General features: G+C 37.1%; 1 protein-coding gene across 5 annotated transcripts in view; it reads right to left on the bottom strand.

The window, feature by feature from the left end:
* The window catches only part of GTDC1 (glycosyltransferase like domain containing 1), a 416,322-nt gene that overhangs the window by 32,753 nt on the left and 357,019 nt on the right, over nt 1–26,550 (bottom strand). For all 5 annotated transcript variants that reach the window (XM_017523181.2, XM_037736612.1, XM_017523175.2 and 2 more), the window contains one exon: nt 11,464–11,573. In XM_017523181.2, the coding sequence (XP_017378670.1) occupies nt 11,464–11,573 (110 nt within the window). The remainder of the gene's footprint in view (nt 1–11,463; nt 11,574–26,550) is intronic.

Raw genomic sequence — 26,550 nt, 5'->3', positions numbered from 1 at the left:
ACCACAATGTGTGGCACATCCTCAGCATTCAATAAACAGCAACTCTACAGTATGTAAAATACATTAATCTCAGAAGTTTTGTCATTACCATGATAATTATTGTATGACTAAGTATCTTTTTCTTACTTTAAAAATAGATAAAAATGAACTGCATTTGCTTTTTCAGATCATGTAAAATTAAAACCAAAGCAGCAATACTTTGAGAATATAAAATATTTTTTGTAAAGTTAAAATCTAAATAAATATATCAAAATGGATGTATGTTATATATTCACAAATCAGTAATATTTCTATAATGTTTCAAAAAAAGCCTATTCCATTTAATTAAACATGTACAACAGTATACGTACTATGTGCAGTGTGTTACATTATGGTGTTTTTTACAACTGTGGCTAATGGTTGTGAAATCAATTTAGAGGAGCATAAAAATAAATTAAATCGGAAAAGAAAGAAAACAGTGCACCAAATATAATAAGAATATGTATTATAAAGGCTTTGTTTCAATTACAAATATATCTACATTAATAGGTATATTGAGCCACAATGTAAATATCTACCTCGATGTGGATCGTGGTCTAAAGTTTGAAAACACAGCTGTACTAGGATCTTTGGGTCATATGAGGTTGTGTCAGATACAACTGCCATTATTTTCAAGAACCTTCTATTATTTAAATATGTATGATAAGTACATTGCAAAATGCAAACCAAATCCCACGGATATTCATGTGCTTGAGAGGCTCGGGAAAGTGGGTGAGATGACTCTTGGAAGATGGGTTGAGCTTTGATAAGTAAAGGAGGAGGGAGGGGCACTGGGTAGTGACATGTGAGCTATCTTCAGGAAACACTGACTAATCTAGGCTACAGTCCAGAATACACACATTTAAGGACCGAAGTAAGGCTAGGAAGGTAGCTGAAACCATACCGGGAAAGCCAGAACAATGAGGCTTAAGATCAGAAGAGAAGGTAAGACACACGGGCTCATCTTTTGCAGGTTTTGTTAGCAAAAGCTTACAAGATGAAAATAGTAGGCAACAAAGACCTAAAGATAAACTCAACAACTAAGAAAAAAAGCTCCCATAGGAAACTTGGAAGTGAAGAAAGAGTGAGAGGCAATGACAGGATCAAAACTTACACCAGGGTAGCTGGAATCATTGTGACTGGCAGCACAGGCAGACACCAGAATTGTGAGGAATAAACGTTGTTTTGAATATACTTTTGTAACAAACCTGCACATGTAACCCCCTTAACCTACAATAAAAGTGGGAAAAAATACAAGTAGAAAACAAAGTGCATTGAAAAAGTATAATTATTATGCTTAGGGTTCTCATAATAACATAATAAACATTTCAGAAAGCATCACTATGTAAAATACCCTTGGGGTGGGAATTTTAAGTCTGCATTTTAAAAGCTGAGAAACTCTAACCTCCAAAGTCCCTTCTAGTTCGAACTTCTTTGGAATGACTTTATTTTACAGATGAGTAAAGTAAGGCTGAAAGAGGTGACATGGCTAATCAGCGGCAGAGCTGGAACTAGACCCTGAGCCTTATAAATTCCAGGACAGTGTTCACTTCATGGCAGCGTATATCTGATGGTTTCCATTTCACAAATGTAACAATTTAGCCAAGGACATATATAGCTGGAAAAACTCACTAGTTGGATCCAGATATTTATATTCATTCCCTGTTGTGCTGTTTTCTGTCAGTGACTCCTGTTTTGATAGGCATTGCAGGAAACAGGAATATTAAAACAGGCAGGCCTTCCACCATAGTTTTTTATTGGGGAAATATTTTGACCATACCACACTCCAAATCATGACCATATACAACTATATAAACTCAAAACCAAGTATAGCAACTATATCCTAAGATCTCCCATCAACCCTATATCATATATACATTTACAGGCTTTCAAAATTATGTTTCCAATTTCCTATTTGTCTATTAATGTCAATCTTTTCCATAATTATTTTCCTGTCTTTCCCAAGTGCACATTTCTCAAACTTTGAAGACAGCTTCAAATGACAGAGCATTTTTCCTCAATGAAGTTTTCATACTTATAATTTTTGAGAACAATTTTTTGAGAGATGTTTTGGGAGCTGTATTCCAGAACACATTATCTTCATGGTCTTCCCTCGTAGGATGGATAAATGATCTTGCCTTAAGAGTTGCAATGAATCTTCTGGTTTCATAGAAAAAATTATTCCACTTACAGAAGCTGCAGGAATAGACTTTAAGCCCAGGGATGGCATGACTGGGAGTGATCCTAGAGAAAATACTGGTTCTCACAGTACACAATGAGGAATGAGAGTGAGTTACTTGCAGTTACTTGCAACTGGTGAATGGTCTGAGCATTTGGGAGGGAAGGGTATCAGCCTAGTTAATAAGCCTTTCCTGAGAAAGGAAAAGACAGTTTCACAGGTACTGAATGGGAACTTCATCCTTGTTAGGGTATCAATAAAAGCTGGGCCAGGGTGGCTTGATTTTCCCACCAGGAGTGCTGCAGACTTCTCTGCTGTGGGGCTGTTTCAGAGGTTCTACTCTTCACCTACAAAGTGCCTTCCAGTCAGTTATACCATCGCACTATTATGGCAGCCAAGTGACAAGTGACTACAGTGCAGCATGATATACGTGCTTTGCAACTGATGGAAGAAGCACAGATGCTATGAAGTAATAGGAAAGAAAGAGAAAAAGAAGGTATTATACAGTTGGGATTTTGCCACTTGGAGAAAGGGTTTGAGTGTGTCTACATGGGGAAGAAGAAAGGAATTTAAGCAACAAGTAACACAAGACATGGAGGTGGGTAAGGGCACAGATGTATTGAGGAAATGGCAAAGATAACTGGAATTCATGAGGAACTAGGCCAGGGCAAGATTTTGAAGAACCTCCCCTGTAAAGGAAATTACACTCATCCTGCAGAAAATCTGAGACAAATACTTACTATTGTTATACTACTATGATTCTCTTCTTGGATGATCTAGGTTTAGAAAGAACACTGATAATAGCAAGTGGATGAATTCAATGTCCAAGTATCTAGAGTCTGGGAGAGTAATCTGAAGCCTTTGTAGGAGTCAAGGACCCAACTGGAAAAGAGGCAACAGAATCAGAATGAGGCATGGGATCAAGAAAGAATAGGATCTTAGTCACCTGTTCACTGTGGGAGAGTAGAGGAGAGAATGAGGCAAGAACAACTTGTCATCTGTTTTTTAATTTCTTGGAATTATTTCCATGGTGAAATGACTGAGTCAAACAAAGGATAGAGTAATATAGCTCAGGAAAAATAATTTACATCACCATCATCATACATGCAGAGATTGCCACACAAGTGGGCTAAGTCTTAGTTACAAGTCTTTACTTTTATGTTTTTGTTCAATGCAACTGCTCCTCATAATTTTTTTGTACTTAGATGTATTTCATTACTGGTAAAATTTGAGCATTTTCCCCCCTAAAATTCTATTTAGTATTATTTCTTCTGATATTATTATCGCTTGTGTTTATTAGCTGTGTGATCTCAGGCAAGTTATTTAACTAAAGCCTTAGTGTCCTCATCTATACATAGGGGAGAGTAATTATCCCTATTGAGGGGACTGTTGTGATACAAAATGAGATATCAGAGTAAAAGCCTAGCTCTGACTTGGCACAGAGTAGGAATTCAGTAGATTACTGTACTTATAATGATGTGTTGATGCTATTGCAAACCTTTATTTATAATATATAGTTAGAGTATATGCTTCATTTCATATATGTTCATATAAGAAATATAGCATATATTCTCCATATTTACATATATTTAGAATACATGTAAATGTATAATTTGTTGTTTTATAACATAAATGTTGTTTATTTTATTCAATTAGCTGATTTCACTAAGAAAAAATACTCTGTTTTTGAGCTGGGATAAGTGTATTAGTAAATTCTGTTATCCTAAGTTTGTCGAACATTAAATGTATATACAAGTTGTATTTATGCTTCTCCATTTCTGCCTGTTTTTCTTTTTGTTCTATGTATTACTGTCAAATTTCAGATACACAACATATGTGGGGGTTTTTGTAATTAATATGTAATTATTTGGCATGCTATGTATTTTTTTTTTTTTTTTTTTTTTGTACTTTCATGTTTTAAATCTGTATGATACTTTTAAAAGTTCACACTTCATACATGTTCTGAATCTGGTGGCACATGTTTTCCTTCATGATTCCTTTGATAGTTTGCCCTTTCATTTATTTATTTTGTTTGGATTTTAGAACCACTTTGTAAGGATATGTAATATTCTAATTAGAACCCTGTTAAATTCATAAATTATATTAAGGGATACCTTCAGTTCTATTTAGCATGTACTCTTTTTCTGTCAGGAGCTTATATGCCTACATTTAATTGAATCTTCCTTACTTTTCCCATTATGTTTTGTTGTTTTATTTCATCAAAGGACTGGGAGACAGAAGACTTCAGATTGAATTTCACGTTTTTGAAAACTGACTTTTTCAGTCATGTTCTCATGAAACAAAATATGTGTCCATTCAAAGAAGCATGTGAAGGTGGCTCTGCTTCAAATCCATGCTACTAAAATGGAGCTAAGAAGCGCCATTTCCTCAGCTGTACTTGTTAAATCACTTGTATGCTATACGGTTTGCTCATAAACAATGTGAAATAATGTTTTCAAAATTATTAAAATGTTATAAACAAGAGTGTGATATAATAAAATGTAATTATATAAACATTTTTGTTTTCTAATGAGACAGTAAGATCCCAGAGAGGAGGAACCTGTCTTCATCTCTTGGTATCCACAATACTTTACATGGTGCTAGACCATAAAAGGAACTCAGCAAGTAATTCTATATTAAGGAATGAATAATGATAAAAAAATCATAAAGAAAAGGAATAGGTTTAGGGAATGGTATGAATTGGAGAAAAATGAGTTTATTCAATCTTACTAGAACATTTACTTCATCTCAATATTTTTTTTTTGTTTGAGACAACAAGGTCTCTGCCACTGCGCCTGGCCTAATCTTCTTATAATCTTCTTATAATTCAATATTTATCAATATGTTAGTAGCTTTCCTTTTGCTAGGCTCTCCTTGTGACAAAATTTTAAACCTTTGTATTAGTGTGATATATGTTATTTGTGTCTTAGAATCTTTCCAGTGTTTCCCTCTTAGTATAGCTGCTCTGCTGAAAATGAGACAGGAGCTGGGACCTGAGCGAAGGAGAAGATGGAAGTGGCGGAGAATGTTATATAATTATCCAGCAGTTCACTCCAGAGCCAAGAACCAGAAATATGCCAAGATCACAGTAATAACCATTGTCATATCAAATACCAACCAGAAGTTTTCCATATACTGTTCTTAACCTTAAAGGTGAAACAGAAAGACTTCTGCCCGCCAAAACCATAGTTCAGGTTTTTGGTTTCCTTGTAAGATTTCTGGCTGCCTTAATGTCTAAAGCTAAAACTCCCTCTCCCACCATGTCTGCAGCATGGAAAGAAGAGCCTCGTTTAAGGTTTTGGCAGTTCACAGAAATGAATATTTTGTTTAGAATTACCATTTGTGGGAAATTATTAAGTATACAAACACATTCCACTGATTTGATATCTTAAGCATTTTGTTCTTTTTTTTGAAATCATCTCAAGGGCTAACAATGTGACCTTATCATGAGAACTGGCCAAAACTCAAATATTTGCATTGAGGAGCTTCTAGGCTTTTTGGTTCATTTGTAATATGGATTCTGATGCAGATGCTTTATGTAGCAAAATGACCTTTCCAATTTTCCGAATAAAAATAAAATGATCTTTTGAGGTACAGCATCATTCATGTCTCTTTTGGATCCAAGATGCATTAAAAACTCATTCCATGTACAAACTCTGGAGGCGAGTCCATGAGTCTTATAATAAAATCTGCATAGTAGTTTACAATGTGCAAATTATCTAATTGTGCTGAAATCCTCATTATAATTCACTGAAGTTGATAGGGCAGGTGATTTTATTATTATTTCCCTTTCCCATCTCCTCCTTTTTATTGCACAGATGGATTAACATGGGTTAACTTAGAAGCTTTGGCCGGGCACAGTGGCTAATGCCTGCAATCCCAGCCCTTTGGGAGGCCAAGGCAGGTGAATCATGAGGTCAAGAGATCGAGATCATCCTGGCCGACATAGTGAAACCCCCTGCCTATGAAAAATACAAAAATTACCTTGGCATGGTGGTGCATGCCTGTAATCCCAGCTACTCAGGAGGTTGAGGCAAGAGAATCACTTGAACCCGGGAGGTGGAGGTTGCAGTTAGCTGAGGTCGCGCTGCTGCACTCCAACCTAGTGGCAGGGTAAGACTCTGACTCAAAAAACAAACAAACAAACAAAAAAAAACAAAAGGAAAGCTTCAAGAGACCCAGTTCCAAGCCTGGTTTGCTGAGTTGAATTCCCACAAATCAGAGTTTCTCAATCGAGGCACTACTGACATTTTAGGCTAGATAGTTGTTTGCCATGGAGGCTGTCCTGTGTACTACAAGATATTTAGCAGCATCCCTGGCCTCTACCTACTAGACGTCAGGAGCACCACCCCACTGTGCAACAGTTGTGACACCCAAAAATATCTCTAAACATTGCCAAATGTCCCTGGAAGTGGAGGTGGGAATCTCTGGTTGAAAACCACTGAAAGCTTTTCAAAATGCCAAGTCACCTGCAAGTGATAAGTAACTCAATTTCTACAGAGACTACCTCCACTTTGTATCTGCTGTGCTTTTCAGGACATAGTTGCTAGATGTGTCTTCAGATACCAACTGGGTTGTTTCCAGCAAGAAGATTACAGGCAATGCAATAGTTGTCCCTTATCCACAGGGGATGAATTGCAAGGCCCCTATTGCATGTCTAAAACTGCAAGTGGTACTGGACCTTATGTATACTATGTTTTTTATTTTCCTATATATTTCACAACAGTGGGCAGGAATTTCTTGCCGTTATCAACTCCTGCTTTTTTACCTGTAAAACAGGGATGATTTTGTGAATTTCCCTGTAAAGCGCAGGCTGAGCATTTGCCTTTGAGGTAGACTGGTTGGGTGGTTTCAGGTGAGTGACCTAACCTCCCTGTGCCTTACGTTTTTCACCTGTAAATGGTAATTCCAACAGTGCCTAATTCACAGGACTATTGTGAAGACTACATAAGGTAATGTGTAAAGGGCTCAGAACAGTGTCTGGCACATGCTAAGTGCTCCAGAAATGTTAGCTCCAGAATTTTGAAGGATGTCAGTTCTGGTAAGTGATGAACAAAGCACTGAAGTGGGACTACAAGTTTCCAATGTCACAGAACATGTCTACTTCATTCACCACTGCATCCTAAATGTCTAGTACAGTGCCTGGCACAAAGAATGCATTTTAAAAACATTCATTGAAAAAATATAGCAACGACCAGGGCTGAGGAAAACTGACTCCCAGGTTCTGCTCTGAACCTTGCTACTATCTACTGTGCATCTCACCCACTGCACCCAGCAGTGAGGTTTGGGAAAGCTGCTAATTCTAGATCTCTCTAATCTCCTATAAAACGAAGGGATGATGCATAAAAGCTATAAACCGTAGTGCTCTAAATGATAACCGACACGCTTAATTCTACTATACTTTTTAGGAAAAGGATTACAAAAACTTTGTAACAACATAATTTTTGCTTGAAAACAACAGTATAGAGATGCTACAAAGTTGTTGAATTATAGATTTCAAAAGAAATTTAGTGTTGATTGCTTCATCAAAAAGGGCAATAAAACTTGGCACTAATGCCATCACTCAGTGGTGTGCTACTTTTTCCCCAAGAGCTCTGTAGAGAGGGAAGGAAGATGAAGCTGAAGACAGAGAAATCAATGGTCCTGCTGTCAATATTAAGCCTTTCTTGGTTTTCCAATCCTTCTGGCTTGTATGTGAAAGGGAAAAGTTTGACTCACTTACAGGCAATGGAATCAAAGTGACTTAAGCTTTCAGAGTCTGTTTCTCTACCTATAAAATGGGATAGGATAACACCTACCCTCAATGAGAGTATCATGAGCATTACATGAAATAACTAGGCAAATGATCAAGAAAGAACACTTTCAATTAATTGAAGTTATTAATAGTATAATAATAATTGCAATTATTTACAACAGAACCATATCCCTACTAATAGCACTGAGAGTAATTCTTTGGCTGGGTATCACATAGTATATAAATTGTATTTTTTTTCCGAGATGGAGTTTCTGTTGTCCAGGCTGGAGTACAGATTGCAGTGGCGCGATCTTGGCTCACTGCAACCTCCACCTCCCAAGTTCAACTGATTCACTAGCCTCAGCCTTCCCAGTAGCTGGGATTACATACGTGCATCCCCATGCCCAACCAATTTTTGTGTTTTTAGTAGAGACAGGGATTCACCATGTTGGCCAGGCTGGCCTCAAACTCCTGACCTCAGTTGATCCACCTGCCTCAGCCTCCCAAGGTGCCAGGATTACAGGTGTGAGCCACTGTGCCTGGCCAGAAATGCTAATGCAGTATGCAAAGAGACATCAGACAAAGAAATGCATGCCAGCTAGGTAATCCTTTTTGTGGAAGAGCTAGATAAGAGATTAGGAGTGCTGAATGGTGAGTTGGGGAAAAATTAATGTTTAAAGTTAGAGAAACAGTTGGCTCAGAAAAAAAGAACATGAAAAAGCAGAATAGCAGAGTGGTTAAAGCACTGCCTAGGTGAGTCATCTATTTGTTTCTCCAGGTGGGAAAAAATGGAGATAGTAATACTGAACAGGATTGTTACAAAGGGTTAAAGAGTTAATATTCGTGAATGGCTTAGAACCACACCTGGAATATAGTAAATGCTATCTAAGAATCTGTTACATAGACTAGAGGAGTGATGATCATGGCTGAAGTGACAGAGAATGGCCTGTTAGGAAGCCTTTGTGGTAGAGACCAGCAAAGTGGCCTTCTAAGGGCACAACATGGAAGCTACCAGCTCTTTCATCCACTTCACACCCGGGCCCCTCCTCTGGGCAAGGTGAAGTGGCATGGCCATCAAGAGTCAATTCACCTTTGAGATGACAGAGATGGACCAGTGGCTGAGGCAGAAAAAAACCTCTGTTGACACTAGGGGTAACAGAAGTACGTGTATAGACAATATGCTATCCCTTCCTGTGGGCTCCCACAGTACTCCCTATGTATTTCACAGCATCCCAGTTAGACAGAGATCCCTGAGGGGGAGACCGAGTGCTGTTCACTGTGAAATGCTCCCTCCACAGTGCTCAGTAAGTATGTGTGGAAGTGAAGCCAAAGTGAGAAGTAATTACTGAGCCACTAAGCACTTGGACCCCTAACTGCTCCACACCCTATTTTCAACCCTCTATATTGCTCTAAATAGCTCACGGTCAATGTGTGGGAGAGGAGAGCTGTAATCCCAAAACTCAGCCTTCTTAGTAAAAATCGAGTCTTCTTTGTAGTGGTGGCCTGAACGTACCAGGTGGTAAAACAGGCTAAGAAGCCTTCTGATGGGGGGAATTTCCTCCAGCCTCTTTTTTCAGGCCATCCACAAATACCTCAAAGCTAGCAGAAACAAAACTGAACATAGGAGCTTTGCAAGTGAGCTGATCTTTTCTTCTTTCTCTATGGCCATCTATCAAATTCTCTTGTGCTTTCCTTGAGAACATCCTTCTCATACAGCCCTCTCTCTAATCTCTCTGCTTAACACCTTACAGGATCACACTGGGATTACCACCATAGGGCCTTACTGTGGTTCTGTCTACATTTCATTGCAAGACACAGCTTCCTAAAATACAGGTTTCATCATATTTCTTCCCTGTTCAAGATCTAGGCTCCTTATTCCTTACCTTTACCTAATCTACTTTGGTTATCAAGCTCCTCCATATTTGGGCCCTACCCTGCTTACGTGATGCACATATCGACTTACTAAGGCCTGCATGTAGAATATCCTGTTCTGTTTAATGACCTCACAGCACTCATCATTGTAGTTTTTCTCTCATTTAATCACATTTTCTAAAATGTCGGTTTCTTGTGCTTTGCCCATGTTGTTTCCCTTTTTGGAATAAATTAATCCTTCTTTTCTAGCTATTCAAGTACCAGCCCTTCAATTAACACTCGAAATCACCTGTGTGGCTTAGATAATATATAATTGTATTATCTTGTATTTCTATTACCTTGTGTTTCACTCTCTGTTGCCTATGTGTAGGCACAGTTGTTCCCTCCTCAAAAAAAAATTATAAATTCTTGAGAGCAGGGAGTTTATATTATTTTTGCTTGTTTGTCCAATAAGTAACACTGAGCTTCACTGCTGTGTCAGGCACTGCACTAGGCTTTGGGGTACAATGATAAACATGACAGATACAGTCCCTATCCTCACAGCATTTACATTCCAGTGTGTATGGGCATATGTGTGAAAGATATGAAAAGATTTATACATGCATAATTCAAAACTGAAGCACCATGAAGACAAAGTAGGGGGTGCTGAGAAATTATGACAAAGCTTCATATTGAAAGAAAATCTCCCTGAGCTGAGATCAAAAGGATAAAACAGAAATAAACAGGCAAACATCCAAAGGTCTCAAGAAGCCTGGAGTCTTAGGGGAACTGAGAAAAGGTCAGTATCCACAGCTGCCAAGGGCAGAAGATGAGCCATATGGGACAAGGCTACTGACGTGCAGGCTGGGTGTAGTTCCCGACACTGTACTAGAATCAAGAGGCACTTGTGAAGTGAAAGTAAACTTTAGGTGTTCCTTAGGAGTCATAATGCACGATGGCAAAGGTTATTTCTGAAATATTGTTGCTGTACATTTGATTTTCAAATAATGCTGAATACCCAAAGCTTAAAAAACATGAATACTTGTATACTTGTGTGCTTATGAATCCTCATTTCCCTGACCCAAATGTGACCAGTGAGGATGCAGGGCGAAGGAAATGGCCCTTTGAAAGGGCTCCATGTGACATTAATAAAGAGAGGATCTGCTGCTATCAGCTTCTGATTTTTGTCTTTCTCAAGTTCAATAAACAAGACATGGACCAATGACAACTATGACATGGACTGTGGTCCATTCCACATTACAAGTTAGATGCCAAAATGCTTTGCACAGGCCACCAAACAGATGGTAACGTATTTCAGCCAATACCGATGTGCGCAGGATTCAAACCAGTGACCCCAGAGGTGAGAGGTTGTATACCCAATTACAAATTCCCACTTTCCTTAAGTGTTAAGATGCCTAAAGCAATATATTTTATTTACATCAAGATGCACTGTATAAACTATATTTGATCAAAGAGATGACTTCACGTCCTCAACTTAAATCAAAGAATGCTTACTTAAGTATTTTTTTAATTGAATCAGACTTTAATGCCATCGTATAATCTTTTGGTTAACAGTGCTCATCTTGATTATTCTAACAAAGGGAAACATGGAAATTAATACTTACGTTGTAGAGCTTATGTCATCTATAAAAATTCACATTAGAAAATTCAACAGAGGTACCTGGGACATCTGTGAAGGTTTCTCCAAGGATTGAGACATGGAAATTGAGTCCTAAGTCCTTAAGATGCATTAATACCTTAAAAAAGCTTTCTGGATCTTTATCATGCTCCCTGAAAATAAACACACAAAATATAACTTGTGTTACCTTAGGGCATGTGTTAGGAAAAGTGATTTCACATCTTACAGTTTCATTTTTTTTCATGGTCTATTGCTGGTTGGGGAGCCTATGGTATCCAAGCAGAGATTTCTTCCTATAACCTCACACTGTAACATCAGCAGAGTTTTCATGTCCACAAACTTGTCTCTTATGATCAGAACCTACTCCTATTGACGTTTTAAGGCTCTGCAGCCTTAAAGGAGAAAGTCTGCCTTTTCACATCTTAAGGTTAGACTATAGAAAGCATAGTGTATTTTGCTTTTCCCTAAAATGGTTAATTTTCTACTTAACAGAGGATAAAAATAAACTTTTTTTTTTTTTAAATTTAAGAAAAGACCAATCTTCAAAGGCTGACTCTCTACTGATCATGAGAATGTACCAAAGATGCCTTTTCATTTCCATAGGTCTGAATACCTTCCTCTCACATTTACTGAGCTCCTTTGTGCCTACAAGGAACACACAATTTAGGGAGATTAGAGACCCTCTCACTAATCTCTCATTTTAAATAATTGAATGGAGAATTATAAATACATCAAAAGGGGGTAGGTCTGGGTCTATGTCCGCTGGGTATTAACTTAGGAGTGGAGTTACGCAACATATAAAAGAATAGTAATAAAGATAATTCTTTCATTTAGTAGAGGCTTTGGAACACATGGATTATTTTTGTTTGTTTAGCTTGTGAGTCTTCTTTGTAAATGACAGAATGAGAGGCTAAAGGACATTAAAGTTTTTTAAAATTCTACAATTCAACAAATCACATAAAAATAAAATGAGTTTTTTTTTTTTTTAACATTCTAAGGTGTGAATATTTCAGTATTTCTTGCATTTAATTACACTGTTTTAAATTATCTTATTTCAGACAGATGTGGACCAGATGTCTTCAAAATATTTGGTTTTTATTTGTAATTCAGAATTTTAACTTCTTTTTTACATTATGGAAAAATATTATATATCAGCAATTGAATTTCTCATTTACTAATTATGTAAAATAAATCTGTAAATTGATCAAACTGCTATATGGAATATGAAAATTACATCATTCAGAAAATCTCATAAAAAATGACATCTGCAACCCTAAATGTGTTAATTCACAATTCAGTCAATATTTTCAGTATCATGAATTAAAACAAATGTATCTTCTAATTAACATTTTAAAACAGCATTTATAATCTTATGAAATTGGTAAGATCTTATAGAATTAGAGTTCTATAACCATTTATTTTAAGCTCTATATGTCTCAGTTTGATTTAGTTCAAACAATAAAGAATGCAAAGACAAAATGTTCATTGCTTTTTAAGATGATGCGTAATACATACACGTAACATTGGGAAGTTTCTGGATAGTTCTCATATGTACTACTGCTATGGGAAAGAACAAAGACTCAAAACAATTTGAAAGTAAAGAATATGCCATATGCCATCTTTAACCACATCAATCAAATAGCTGCCACCTAATCTATAAAATGTCCTTTTAGTCTGATTCTCTAGGAAATACTTAGATGAAAAGGTTAGAAATAATATAACATAATACATCTTAAAGAGGGAGTAACACCATAGGGAAATGTAGCCATTGAGTTCTCTAATTTTTTCATATTGAGTTCAAAAATTTTGGCTATGGATACCTAAGAGACCATATATTCTAACTATTTCTCTTTTTTTTTGGTATTAAAGTAAAAGTAGATGAGGTTTGGAATTGGGAGTAGGTTTAATCGGGTAGAGCTGTAGTTCTTAAAAGATTCCAATGTGAATATTTTCAAAGCAGCTGGCTTTATAAACCTCTATTTTCAGTGTTTTTATACAAGATAAATGCATTACAATCCTGCTGTATTCTTTAGCTATTTCCTATAGGTGGACAAAAGCTTTCATATTCAATAGTTACTTTGCATAAGAACACAAAAGAGATTTGTGTGAATCCCCTCTTTTTGTTTAAACCATAATATATGGCCAAATGTAAGGTGAGATTTTTCTTTCCCAAAGTTATCCCTCAGAAAAAGAGGCATTTTATATTAAAGTCCTTATAAAGTCATCTCATAATACCAGGCACTCTCTCAATTACTTTATTTTAAACAAAGTACTGTTTAGGGAGCATGGATTAGCCCGAAACAACTGATGAGAGTTTTGGATGGTTTTAGCAATTATTCTTTTGATGGGACTGGTAAAAACAGAAGCAAAGGAATTTAATATTGAGTTGGTAATTATTTTGAGAGACATGACCTAACAATTCTAAGTGCTGGATATTGTTGAAAACAAGTATTTTAAAGGTCACTAAGAAAAGTAATAGAGTTAAGTGGTTACTGGAGATAAGTAGCAAGTGGGGCTTTTTTTCTTTCTTTTTTTATAATTGGGGAAAAATTTTCCATCATACACAGTTTCACAAAGTCCCGCACCCCAAACTACTCAGACTTAATTCCAGATGACAGGTGGTGAAAACAGGCCAGCTGCCTGAAGAGGTGCCACCATTATAAAGTCAAGAATGCATGGAAGGGGGATCAAAACTGCTTCGTGAAATATAAGGGTGGGAAGAGAGCAATACTGCTAAAAATTATTACTTATAGTATGCATTTTAAAGTATTTTATGTCTAAATTACATATTATAAATATACAAGTTTATTTCATCTATGTCATGCAAACTTTAATATAATCAATTTAGTTGTAAAAATTTTGGGGTTTTCTTTTTAGAAAAATGGGAAATCGCCTAACTTCCAATTATTAAAGATGTGTATAAATATTTGGCTACAGCCATATATCAAAGCAGGATAATATTCAATGGCAGAGCTCAATCTATTTTGTTTAGTAAAGAACTCATTCTAGCTATCCAATGGATCATCCGTAGATTTTACCCCAGAGCCTATGACAATAATGAACCCATTGAGAATATGTGAATTTGTCTTAAATTTCTTTCTAGAAAACTTAATGTGAAACTCTCATACATATCATTTTAGAATAAAGTATTAAATACATAGAATGTGGGATTTAAAGATAATATACTGAGTGCCCCTTTCTGCTAACAGCTATCAATATTAAACATACATACAATAGTATGTCCAATTCACTACAACCATATTTGTAGATTTATGGGCTCCTAAACACTCTTATTCTCATCCATTGCTGGTAGAAATGTAAATTGAAACAATCGTTTAAAGGATAATTTGATAATGCAAATAATAAGCCTTAAAATATATGTAACTTTTACCCAAGTAATTGCAATTTAGAAAAGTTATTCTATAAAATAATTAAAGATGTGCACAGAAATTCAGCTAGAGTATGTTCACAGCAACATTGTTTATAATGGCAACCATCTGTAAATGACCTACTGGAATGATAAGTAAATGTATTTTGACACACATATATGATGCAATACCATGTAGCCATTAAAAATAATGTTGCATAAATATACTTCTTGAAGTAGAAAAGTATTCAAGAAATACTGTTAAGTAAAAGGAAGATGACAGAGTAGCATGATCTGTATGATCTGTTTTTCTAACACAAATGAATGTATATATCTAGGAAAAAGTTTGGGATAGGTATATCAAAAGTTAACAGAAATTATCTTTAGGGGTTGTTATGTTTCTTTTTTTCTTTTGGCATGTTTTCTACTTTTTCTTTAATAAACATTTTTATAGAAGTCATTTTAATGCTTTTAAGAAATTATCCATCTCTAATATTCCACCATAAAATTACTAGATTTTTTGCTTAGCCCCAACATTTCCAGTATTTACAGCAGCATAATCCTTCCTTTCCTATGACCCCTATACATCTGACAGCTGCCAATCAAGACAAGTACCCAGTACCTAGCTGAGTAATGGTAGCTATTACTTGTTTTGTTTACTACTAAGTATCCAGTACCTAGCTGAGTAATGGTAGCTATTACTTGTGTTCATCAATATCCATTCATTCTCTCTTTCTGCCAATCATGCCAATTTAGCCTTCACAACATATTCCAGAAGATAAGTCAGGGTCCAAGCTTCCCAACAATTTCAATACTCTTGAGTAGTAAGAATGAAACTGTCTGGCTGTGAATTCATTCCTCTGCACCACCATTATGGCAGAAGAGACCAGCGCAGAAATATTTCAAGCTTACTGGAAGCAGTAGATACAGCAAGAACAGCTTTTATTCCCAAATATTATTCAGAACATTTGAAAAGCATAAACTGTTTCCATGTGTTTTTTTATTCCTATATCTGTTCTCTCTGTGTTGCCTTTCCAGTTTAGTTTCTTAGAGCTAAATTTCTTCTTATTCGTCACTTAACATTCATTCAGTAAATATTTATTGAGGATTTCTAAGTTCTCCACTTACACTGAACTGTTATCCTTTCTTATTTTTCCATTAACTTTATACATATTGGATACAATCTCTTTAGTTTCTTCTCTTGCTTGGACGGAACACTGGCTCTTTATGAATGCTATAGTGTTCCCAAGAGCATGCCACTCTGGCTTGAGAGCTCCATGAAGAAAGGATAAATGTTATTTGTTTTGTTTACTACTAAGTACCCAGTACCTAGCTGAGTAATGGTAGCTATTACTTGTGTTCATCAATATCCATTCATTCTCTCTTTCTAAGCACACAGAAGACTCCATCTTCATCTTCTTTCATTAGTATAAGGACACATGAGTAGTTCTGGTCAATGGACTGATATATGCCACTTTCAGACAAAATATCTAAAAGCAGTTCTGGCTATATCTTTCCCTGCTGTGGTAGACCTTAAGACGTCTTATGTTAAGAGGATTAGTTTTAAAGAGTGATGCCGTCTGGGCTGCCACATGGAGGAGAGTTGCCCTGTAAAGCCACCTAAACATGCAGCAGACTTTGAGTAGGTGAGAGAAATGTACTTTCATTGGGTTTAAGCAACTGAGATTTGGGGTGGGAGAGTGTCTTCATTACTGCAGCATAATGTGGCCTATCCTAACACATTATCTGTGGCATAAAATTAGCTTCTCTATAAATATTTGTTGAATAAATGGAGGTGTAGGAAAAGCGAGTTACATTTATAGAGTTCCTGTTACATTCCAGATTCCATGTTAAGCACCTGATCATAATCTTACTTAAGCCTCTCAACCAAGTGGTCATACAAATATAACTCTTCCTTTATTTAAGATCATACAGAAGAGATTAAGTCTGCATCTGAAATCACATCTAATCACTATGAAGTCATTTTCTTTTAGGCAGTCTTTGACTTTTTTTTTCTTCCCACATATAATCAGAGGAAAAACAGAGTTGGTGTCTTCAGCCCATATTAACATTTCCAGATCATTAAATCATAAACATTCTTTAGTTTCTTGTTACTTGAGATTCAAACTCATTGGATAATAGATAGCAATAAGGATATGGAGAAGTAATATGAAATTATACCTCCAACACAATGGTTTTAAATGTCTTCTCCTTTCTGATATTCTGCTAACCTGCATCTTTACATCCCATTAGGAAATAGCACTTCATTTCCAAATTCAGTGATGTGTTCCTTATTCAAAAACATAAGCCTTCTATTTACCACCCTGTGCTAGCTGTTAGAATTACCAACTTCTCCACTATGCTTTCCAGGGCCACACACTCTTCACTCCTCTCTGCATGCCTGACACACCAAGGATCAGCTTTGTTTTCCCTCCACACCTGCAGCTTCTGCTTCCTATGTGGTGTGTCATGGTGCTTTGAATGTAATTCAGACAGTATTCTCATTAGCCATTGATTTCTCAGCTTCTTTCTGTCTCTCTTGCTCTTGTTTTCTCTCTTTTGCCTACTACCAGTGCTTTCTCTAACCCTACAGGCACTCCTCACCATCATTTTGTTATGGTTGACCAAGACCAACCACATCCATGTGGCTTTCTGCAAATGTTCAGACTGCATTCCACCCTTTAGCTTTGTTTCTTCTGAGAGGGTAAAAAGGATAATCCAGCGAGAACTGGCCCTGCCTCTGTCTAGCTGTAGACCCGTAAGACCAGTAGATACATTACATGACCTTGTACAATCTCAGTTTCTTCATCCTTAAAATGGGATAACAATAACTACATTTAAAAAGTCTACTGTGAGGAATGAAGAAATGTCTGGCATCCTGAAGAACACAATACACTCTCATTCTCTCCATCTTTTGTATTTGTAGTTATTTCAATGTTATAAATTTTAACCAATTTATTCCATCTCTACTCCCCTGAATCCAAAGACATTCAAGATGCTAAGAGTTTTTTTTTTTTCATTGCTCAGGAAAGACATGGGCTGGGGGAGAAGGGGAGGAAGCCCCTCAACAACAACAACAAAAAGCAGTTTTCTTGGGTGTTTACAGAAGGAAAAGCCCCTTCAAACAGGTACTAATGAGTAGGCAGAATGCTGTGAAAGTGTAGTGTGCACCCTCTGACACTGTGTCTGAACTCCACTTCCAGAAAAGAAACACAAAGTACTGATGGAGAGAAGTGGAGGAGAGCAGAGTTCTGAGAGTCCCAGAGGCCATGCACTAGGCTTCCTGGGAAAGGAGCATGACTCCAGAGAGTGAATGTCTGATGTCATTGGGCAGACAGTACTGGAAACAGTCTTGAGAGATTCCTGGGCCCTGGTGGGCATAAAAGTGGAAGTGTGGCTTCTGTGAGTGTCATGGAAGGATCACAGAGCTATAGGCAGACAGAAGCAAGGGATCCATCAGCAATGGCCCATGAGGAATGGGGACCAGGAAAATGGAAGATGGAGAATCCTGAACTGCTGGAGATTTCTATCATCATATTGAAATGGGCCATCATACAGAAATTAAGTTATAGAAAAATAAAATGCTATGTGTATCAGGGTTTCATGCCATCTGCACATTCATATTCTCAATTTTCTTTTTAATAGCAGAAGGAGAGATGCCTGCCTTCCAAAATTCAAAGTCCATGAGGACTCTAAGATCTTCCATTTTGCTTTTTTCTCATAGTCAGTTTCCTTCCTGAAGTCTGTGATCCTATTCCTACTCCACAATTTGTCATTCATGTATTTGGCATTTTCAAAATATCCCTTTACCTGATAACACTAGTGACAAGAAAGTTTTCAATAATGTACTGTTTCTGCGTGACTTTTCACAGATCATTTCACCTTAGCTATGTTCCTCTTTCCTCTATAGCTTTGCTGTTCCCATTCTCATTTTCTTGGATGAAAGTGCTCTCTAAAAATACCAATTTCCACCTTTGCCCTCCTTCATTCTCATGCTTGTTATGCTCTCTCCTACTTCTGACACCACTGACTGTAATCTGTTTGCTTAGAAATGATCCTTGCTTGGTTTCCAAATACTGTATTACAATGACAACCTAATAACCTTCTCCCCAATTAAATTTTCCCACCCATTGTGTCCTGAAGGCCACCCAGTGAGAACCATATTCAACAAGTCTTTTTTCCTACTAGGTCCACTCCATAACAGATTTCTTCTAAATCTCTCCATTCCTAAAAGCTTAGACTCCCCAGGTGGTTTCTTTCCAACGGTGATGTCTAATCTCACTGGATATTGTATATAGTAATTTTTATTCAGCTGTCTGTCTTGCCAATGAATTCCCTTTCTTTGCAACTCTGGCCAGTAAGCGTGTAGACATGCATGCCTGAAAGAACTGGTGGGCCATGAAGTGTCTTAATTAAGACAAATTGAGTCTTCCCTACTCCTGGGATGCTACTTCAGCAGCAGCCACCATCCCATATAATTTAAAAACAGCACAATGTATGTAATTACTTCCTCTCAGACTTGGGAGACTCTACGGAACTAAACTTTCCTCTCTCCAGTTCATTACTAAGTCTTTCCATTTTCTGTAATCAAGTTTCTCTTTGTCAAACGTAGTGATTGGAGCTGTAAATTCAAACTGACTAATCATTTGGATTTTCTTTTGGATTTAATACTGTTTTCCTCCAAGAAACATGTAGGAAATACATTCAAAGCTGTTTGCTAGTTATCCCGAGAGCTGCCCCTGCAGTCCAGTTCATCTGCTCTAGTTAGAAATTCTCCCAAGGTCCAGTTTCGGAAACTCTTTGATGTTTGCAAGAATTGTTGTATTTTTACCTCTTGGATAGGATGATGTATGATTCTTATTTCCTGCTTTACTCTGATAACCAGGGAGCTTACAACCATGTTCTAAAGCGCTCAATCTCCGCAATTATTACATGAAAATCATAGCACTGAAAAATATAGTAACAGAATTAAAAAACAAAACGAAACAAAAAAACCCTCACTGGATGGGCTGGGTAGTAGAAAACGGATTACAGAGGATAGAATCAGTGATTTTGAGAGAAACAGAGTTTACACAATGTGAACAACAGAAAGAAAACAGACTTAAAAAAAAAAGGAACCAAACTTCAGGGACCTATGGGATAAAAACAGAAGATCCAACATGTATATTATCAGAGTCCCAGAGGTGACTCTTTTATTTTTATAGCTGCACATGAATCTATAATTAATAAAAATTTCAATTATAACAAAATGCATGCCCATTGTAATAAAATCCAAATAATTGAGAAATAAATAAAATAAGCACCGAAAGCTCTCACTCCTCACCCTGCCTGATCCCACTCCTCAAGTGTAACCACCACCAACTACTGTTTGGTGAGTAGGGTTCCGGACCTATTTCTATGCATATGCAAACATATAGATTTGTGTAAGCATATTTTTACAATACCTCCCTCATTTTATAAATGAGATTAACGTCAGTCATGTAATTTGCATTTTCACCAAATATATAACAGAACATCTATCTACATCAGCACATACAGATATCTCATTTTAAAATAGTTCTAAAACATTTCATAATTTTTATATAAAGTAATTCTCATACTAAAGGACATTTAAATTGTTTCCAATTTTTTGATGTTTCAAATAATACTAAAAGTGACATCTAACTCTCCTTGTAACATTCAGATTTTTCTTTTCTGGAGTTTTTCTTTGTTCTGTTATCTAATAAATGTAGCCATTCCAAATCTCTTAGTGAGGCCTCTTTTTTTCCATTCCTATCATGTTCATCCTCCTTTTGGAACTAATCCATTTTCTTTCTTCTTTTTTTTCAGCAAAACAAGTTTTTTTTTTTTTTTTTTAAAGTTCAGAGGTACATGTGCAGGATGTGCAGGTTTGTTACATAGGTCAATGTGTGCCATGGTGTTCTAATTACATCTACACAGATCATCTTATCACCAAGGTATTAATCCCATCATCCATTAGCTGTTCTTCCTGATGCTCTCCCTCCTCCTCCAGCAACCCTCTGACAGTCCCCAGGTTGTGTTGTTTCCCTCCATGTGTCCATGTGTTCTCATTGTTCAGCTCTTAATTATAAGGGAGAACATACACTGCCTGGTTTTCTGCTCCTGCCTTAGTTTGCTGAGGAAAATGGCCTCCGGCTTCATCCATGTTCATGCAAAGGACATGATCTCTTGGAACTAACCAATTTTTAAAGTTTTACCTACTCATACCTGTTACACTACAAGTTCCTCGAGGGCAGAGGTCATACTGCTGTTTAACCTCTGGTTCCCCTGTCTAGCACATAGTCTAATAAGTTATTAAATTGAACTGACTCTAAATCTAGATCAAGTCTCTGTGAGTCTCATCTTTGTATCCCTTCCTCCTTTATTTTACTATTATATAACCAGATATAGAGAATCTTCACTTGATGTCAAAGACAACTCATCTGTAACACTTAAAAACTAAACTGCTGCCCAGTCAACACGTCACCAACCTAGCCATTTCTTCTTTCACAAATAATTTAAGATGTGTTTGCTCATCTCCATTTTATAGTACAATGTTTTCACCTCATACCTTAACATCACTGAGCTTCTGACTCTCTCTGCCAATCTAGCTTCCAAAAGACTGTTACATTATCCTTTCCAACATGATTTTCCTCCAAAATCTAACTATATACTAACTAGAAACCACTAAAGTGAAATTAAACTGCCCTATTCAACTTGAAGTATTTCCATCATTCTCATCCTCTCCCTCTCTGCTGTTTGCAACCCCTTGCTCTTTTGCCCATAGTTGTGTTTGAAACACATCCTCTTCTTTTCTCTGTCACTCCCTGAACACTGCTTACTTTGAATTTGTTACTTGCAGTCATCCCTGAGAAATCCCATATCACTCTGATTTACTCCTGCACTAACATTCATATACTACTGATGATTTCATGAATGTGCTCTTGTATATTATTTCATATTTATTTGTGTGCTGTCCCCTTACAATTAGTCTGAAAGCCCGACACATCAGAGAAACTCTTTGACTCCCTAAGTCGGCAGGTACTCAAAATACGGCTTTAGAATGAATGAATGAATGATGGCTGAATAGAACCAGTTATATTTTTAAAACTATGGTAGGATAGGTCTATGAAATGATATGAAGCAACATGTTTTTTATTTTTTTTCTCTTAAATGGAGAATTTAACATGGTTTGGAATTATTAGACACCGTTCATGAGAATGAATTTCAGTTCTTAATAACAGGTTTTCATATTCAGTTGTGGACATTTTATCATGTCTAGAAATGACAAAGTCTTCAATCATGGGAAGAAATCTTAATTTGAGGAGAAAAAGCCACTCCAAAACTTGTTTCTGATTTTAAAAATGTGAAAATAGAAATGGACAGAGTGATTAATAAGAAATCACTCCACTGTAAAGAAAATTGCTGAAATTCTGTGTATTTTATGTTTTATGTCTTGTTTCTAGACCTATATGAGACTGCTGTGTTTTTTGGCTGACACAGAGATCTCATAGAAGAGAGTCTCCCTTACTCAGCAGCAACTGCTAAGTATACCAGATTGTCATGGCAATGACTGTGGACAAGGGCGAACACAATATGGAATGTTTGTTCTATAAAGACTTGTTCAAAATGACGTGTTCTTGTTGCTACATATGTTGCATTTTTTTGCATTTTATAAACAGAATTAATTACAAGTCTCCTCTCTTCTGTATTCTCACAAATAGGATAAATCTCTATTACTCTACTTAGTCCCTTTCATGGACTTTCCATTAGTCCAAAAAAGAAAAAGTTCAGCCCCAAACCTTGTTACCCCAGGTTTTTTGTGGCTCATTATTTCAGGTCATTAAGAACTAATCACATTAAGCTCTGAAGGTAGACTGAATACTTACATGGAAAAGAATAAGATATTCTGAATATTCTAATAACATCAAATGCTATAAATTATACTGTCCAAGAAAAGGTTCTTGAGAATGAGAAGCCTCACAAAACAAAGCATTAATTAATTAAATATACTTACTGCTAGTGGGTATTAGAACAATTTATTTCTTATTTATTTTATTTTTTTGAGACTGTGTTTCACTCTTGTTGCCCAGGCTGGAGTGCAATGGCGCGATCTCAGTGCACTGCAACCTCTGTCTCCCAGGTTCAAGCAATTCTCCTGCTTCAGCCTCCCAAGTAGCTGGGATTACAGGCATGTGCCACCACACCTGGCTAATTTTTTTGTATTTTTAGTAGAGATGGGGTTTCACCATGTTGCCCAGGCTGGTTTCTTACTCTTGACCTCAGGTGATTCACCTGCCTTGGCCTCCCAAAGTGCTGGGATTACAGGTGTGAGCCACCATGCCTGGCCACCAGAAAAATTTAGTTCTAGCAGAAATAAAGAACAGATAACAGAGGCTGGGTGTGGTGGCTCGTGCTTGTAATCCCAGCACTTTGGGAGGCTAAGGCGGGTGGATTACTTGAGGTCAGGAGTTCGTGACCAGCCTGGCCAGCACGGTGAAACTCCCTCTCCTCTAAAGCACAAAAATTAGCTGGGTGTGGTGGTATACGTCTGTAATCCTAGCTACTCAGGAGGCTACGGCAGGAGAATTGCTTGAACCTGGGCGGTGGAGGTTGCAGTGAGCTGAGATTGTGCCACTGCACTCCAGCCAGGGAGACTGAGTGAGACTCTGTCTCCAAAAAAAAAGAAAAAGAATAGAAAATAGAGAAAAAACAACTACTTTAGAAAGTGTATTTAGTGAGAGATCATTTTAACAAAATTGGCTTCCTTTAGAGATGTAAGTAAAACCACAGGTAGAAAAGAAGCTATTCAAAACCAATAATAAATTAATGTATGACTAATTTTAAATGCGTATTATCAGAATAATTGAAGTAAAATAGCTAACATGAGCTTTAAAGCTTAGTTGAAAGAGGGTTCAAACCCTAGTTCTGATATTTAATATCTGTACTCGAGGGCAAACTACCAAACCAGTCTAAGACTTAATTTCCTTATCTGTAGCAATCTGTCTAATAACATTCACTTCAAGGAACAGTTGAGGGGATTAAGTGAAATGATGTATGTGAAACAATTTACAGTGCCAGGCAAACAGTAAATACACAATTAAGAAAGGCTATTATTATCATCATAATTGTTATTTTATTCTTCATTTACTAAGCTGGAAATTTAAGAATCTTCTAGTGAGTTTTATGGCTACCATAATTGGTTAAAAAGTAAAGTTTGCTATACTTTATAATCAGTTATTTATAATAAATTTAATGTATCAGTTTTGAGGTTTTAATGTTTTCCCTGAATTACAAATAGAGGCATCTAAAGTATCAACAGATACATATGCAAATCACACAGTGAGCACCCAGTGAATGGCCACTTTTATTTGTAACACAGTTACAAATATGATTTAAAGTAAAACTTTTATTTGTGTACAAAGGCATGCATGTCCACAACAGAGTTTTTCTTCTCAGGATTGTATCTCTAATCTCGTCAAATGCCACCATTAATCTAGCCACCAAGCCACGATTAACCTAGTCACCCTCATATCAATCATCAGTCCTTGATCCAACTGCTAATTACCACAAAATGTATCTTTCTTTTCCTGATAAAGATGTTCATCATTCCTTCTCATATTGTTTATAACATTCTACCAAGTCACCTTCCTAGAAAAGTGACAATTGAAATTACGAACATAAACTGCCATTTTCCCTTTCTCTTAGGAGTTACCTCAAAATACAATCTAGAAATAGAAGTACAAACATCATCTTTCAGAACAGTAAGATATCAAAAACCCTAAATTGCACAAGAGGTGAAAAAGCTGCCATATCCAATAATGAAGACCAAATAGATGTGCAGGTGGAAATGGAGAGAGGATACCCTTAGATTTTTCAGAGAGGGCCAGCAGAGGGTTCCCTAAGGGGAAAGGTACTCCTTGAGTGCAAGGCTAAAAATTTGTTCTTAGCAGAGAATCAACAGGGATTGCAGGTTGCTGGTGCTAAGAGTTTCTCTGTGCCTGTGATATGGATAGGAGACAGGGAAATACTGGTTAGAATAGGATGGTGTCCCTGGCGAGGACTCCACTTTCAAGCCTGGACCTGTGGCTCAAAGTGAGAACTATCCCTGTTTTCCTACTTAAATGTTGCCTTTTGACCTGCTCTGCTCTCTATCCTGTGCCCATAAGAACCTCAGACCCTAGACTCAGTGGACACACACACACACACACACACACACACACACACACACACGAGAGAGAAGTATCTGAACATCAAAGGAGAAGAAGCAGCTGGATGTTGGAGACTATGGTTAGAGAGGAGTCTGGCTGGGAATGGTCAAGCTCCAGGGAAAGATTACCTTCCTTCTCCACTCTCTTTCCAGCTCCCTTTCCCACTGAGAGCCACTTCCACCACTCAATAAAGTCCTCCACAGTTACCACCTGTTATCGTTCATGTGACCTGATTCTTCCCGGATGCCGGATAAGAACTTGGGTACCAAGAGGGCAGGATATAAAAAGCTGTCACCCCGACCCTCTACTGAGCTTATTAACCTTACCCATCCACAGATGGCAAATGCTAAAAGAGCACCAATTGTAACACATGCCCTCTGGCACTCTGGGGGTCACAGACACCTCCTCCTGGATGGCAGAGCTAAAAGAACATTGTAATGCACTTGAATACTGCCGTGGGGCCTGCACAGAGCCTGCTCCCCCAAGAGAGAAGCACGCAGCTGGTTCCAGTGTTCATTCACTCCAGTTCCCACACCTGTTGGCTTGTGTGCTCCCTCCCATAAGGGATTGAGCACAGCGGCTGAGTAAAGGAGCCACCCCTATCACAAGTCCCATGAAGAGTTCAAGGGAATTCTCCTATTTCACCTGTTTGAGTCTTGAGGAACAGAGCATGGAGTACTAAGGAAACAATCAGAAAGAGAAGCCATATTTTTACCAAGAAATAATAATCATATTTTCCAGGAGGATTACACAAGTACAATGGCTGGTACAAGAAATAACTTTCTTCTGACTATGCAATTCACTAATACGTTCATGGGATAAAGTGACACTGGAAGTTGAATTTCCCACATATATCTTTAAATAAAGGTAACCTTTTAAAAAGTTTTAGAAACCAGAAGGATTTAACTCAAATTTTATGACAATATATATTTTTTTGAAAATGGAAACTGTATCAGGCTTTCTAAATGAAAAACTTTACTCCAATATTCAGTATCATGTATATGTTAATTTACAATGCAATTTTATTTAGCAAAATGCTCACATATACTATAGAGAACAGTATATATTTGAGGAGCAGAACTAAGACATTATTATCTATTTTTTTTTGAGATGGAGTCTTGCTCTTGTTGCCCAGGTTGGAATGCAATGGTGCAAAGTCGGCTCACTGCAACCTCCACCTCCCGGGTTCAAGCAATTCTCCTGCCTCAGCCTCCTGAGTAGCTGAGATTACAGGCATGTGCCACCGCACCTGGCCAGTTTTTGTGTTTTCAGTAGAGACGGGGTTTCTCCATATTGGTCAGGTTGGTCTTGAACTCTCAACTTCAGGTCATCACCCGCCTTGACCTCCCAAAATGCTGGGATTATAGGTGTGAGCCACCACACCTGGCCTAATTGTTCATTTTTAGGCATAGAGTTTCTTCAGTATTTATTCTATTTTTCCTTTACATCTTTATAGTATGAATATTTTTTTGAAAGTTATTCAGACTTAAAAGCTAGTGCATATTTAGTACATTTTAGATTTGGGAAATATTAAAATGAGGTACAATTTCA

Source organism: Cebus imitator, unplaced genomic scaffold (genome assembly GCF_001604975.1).
Source record: "Cebus imitator isolate Cc_AM_T3 unplaced genomic scaffold, Cebus_imitator-1.0 Scaffold27, whole genome shotgun sequence".
In the NCBI taxonomy this organism is placed as follows: Eukaryota; Metazoa; Chordata; class Mammalia; order Primates; family Cebidae; genus Cebus; species Cebus imitator.
Note: the sequence above shows the minus strand (reverse complement) of the source record. Positions and strands in the feature narration are given on the sequence as shown.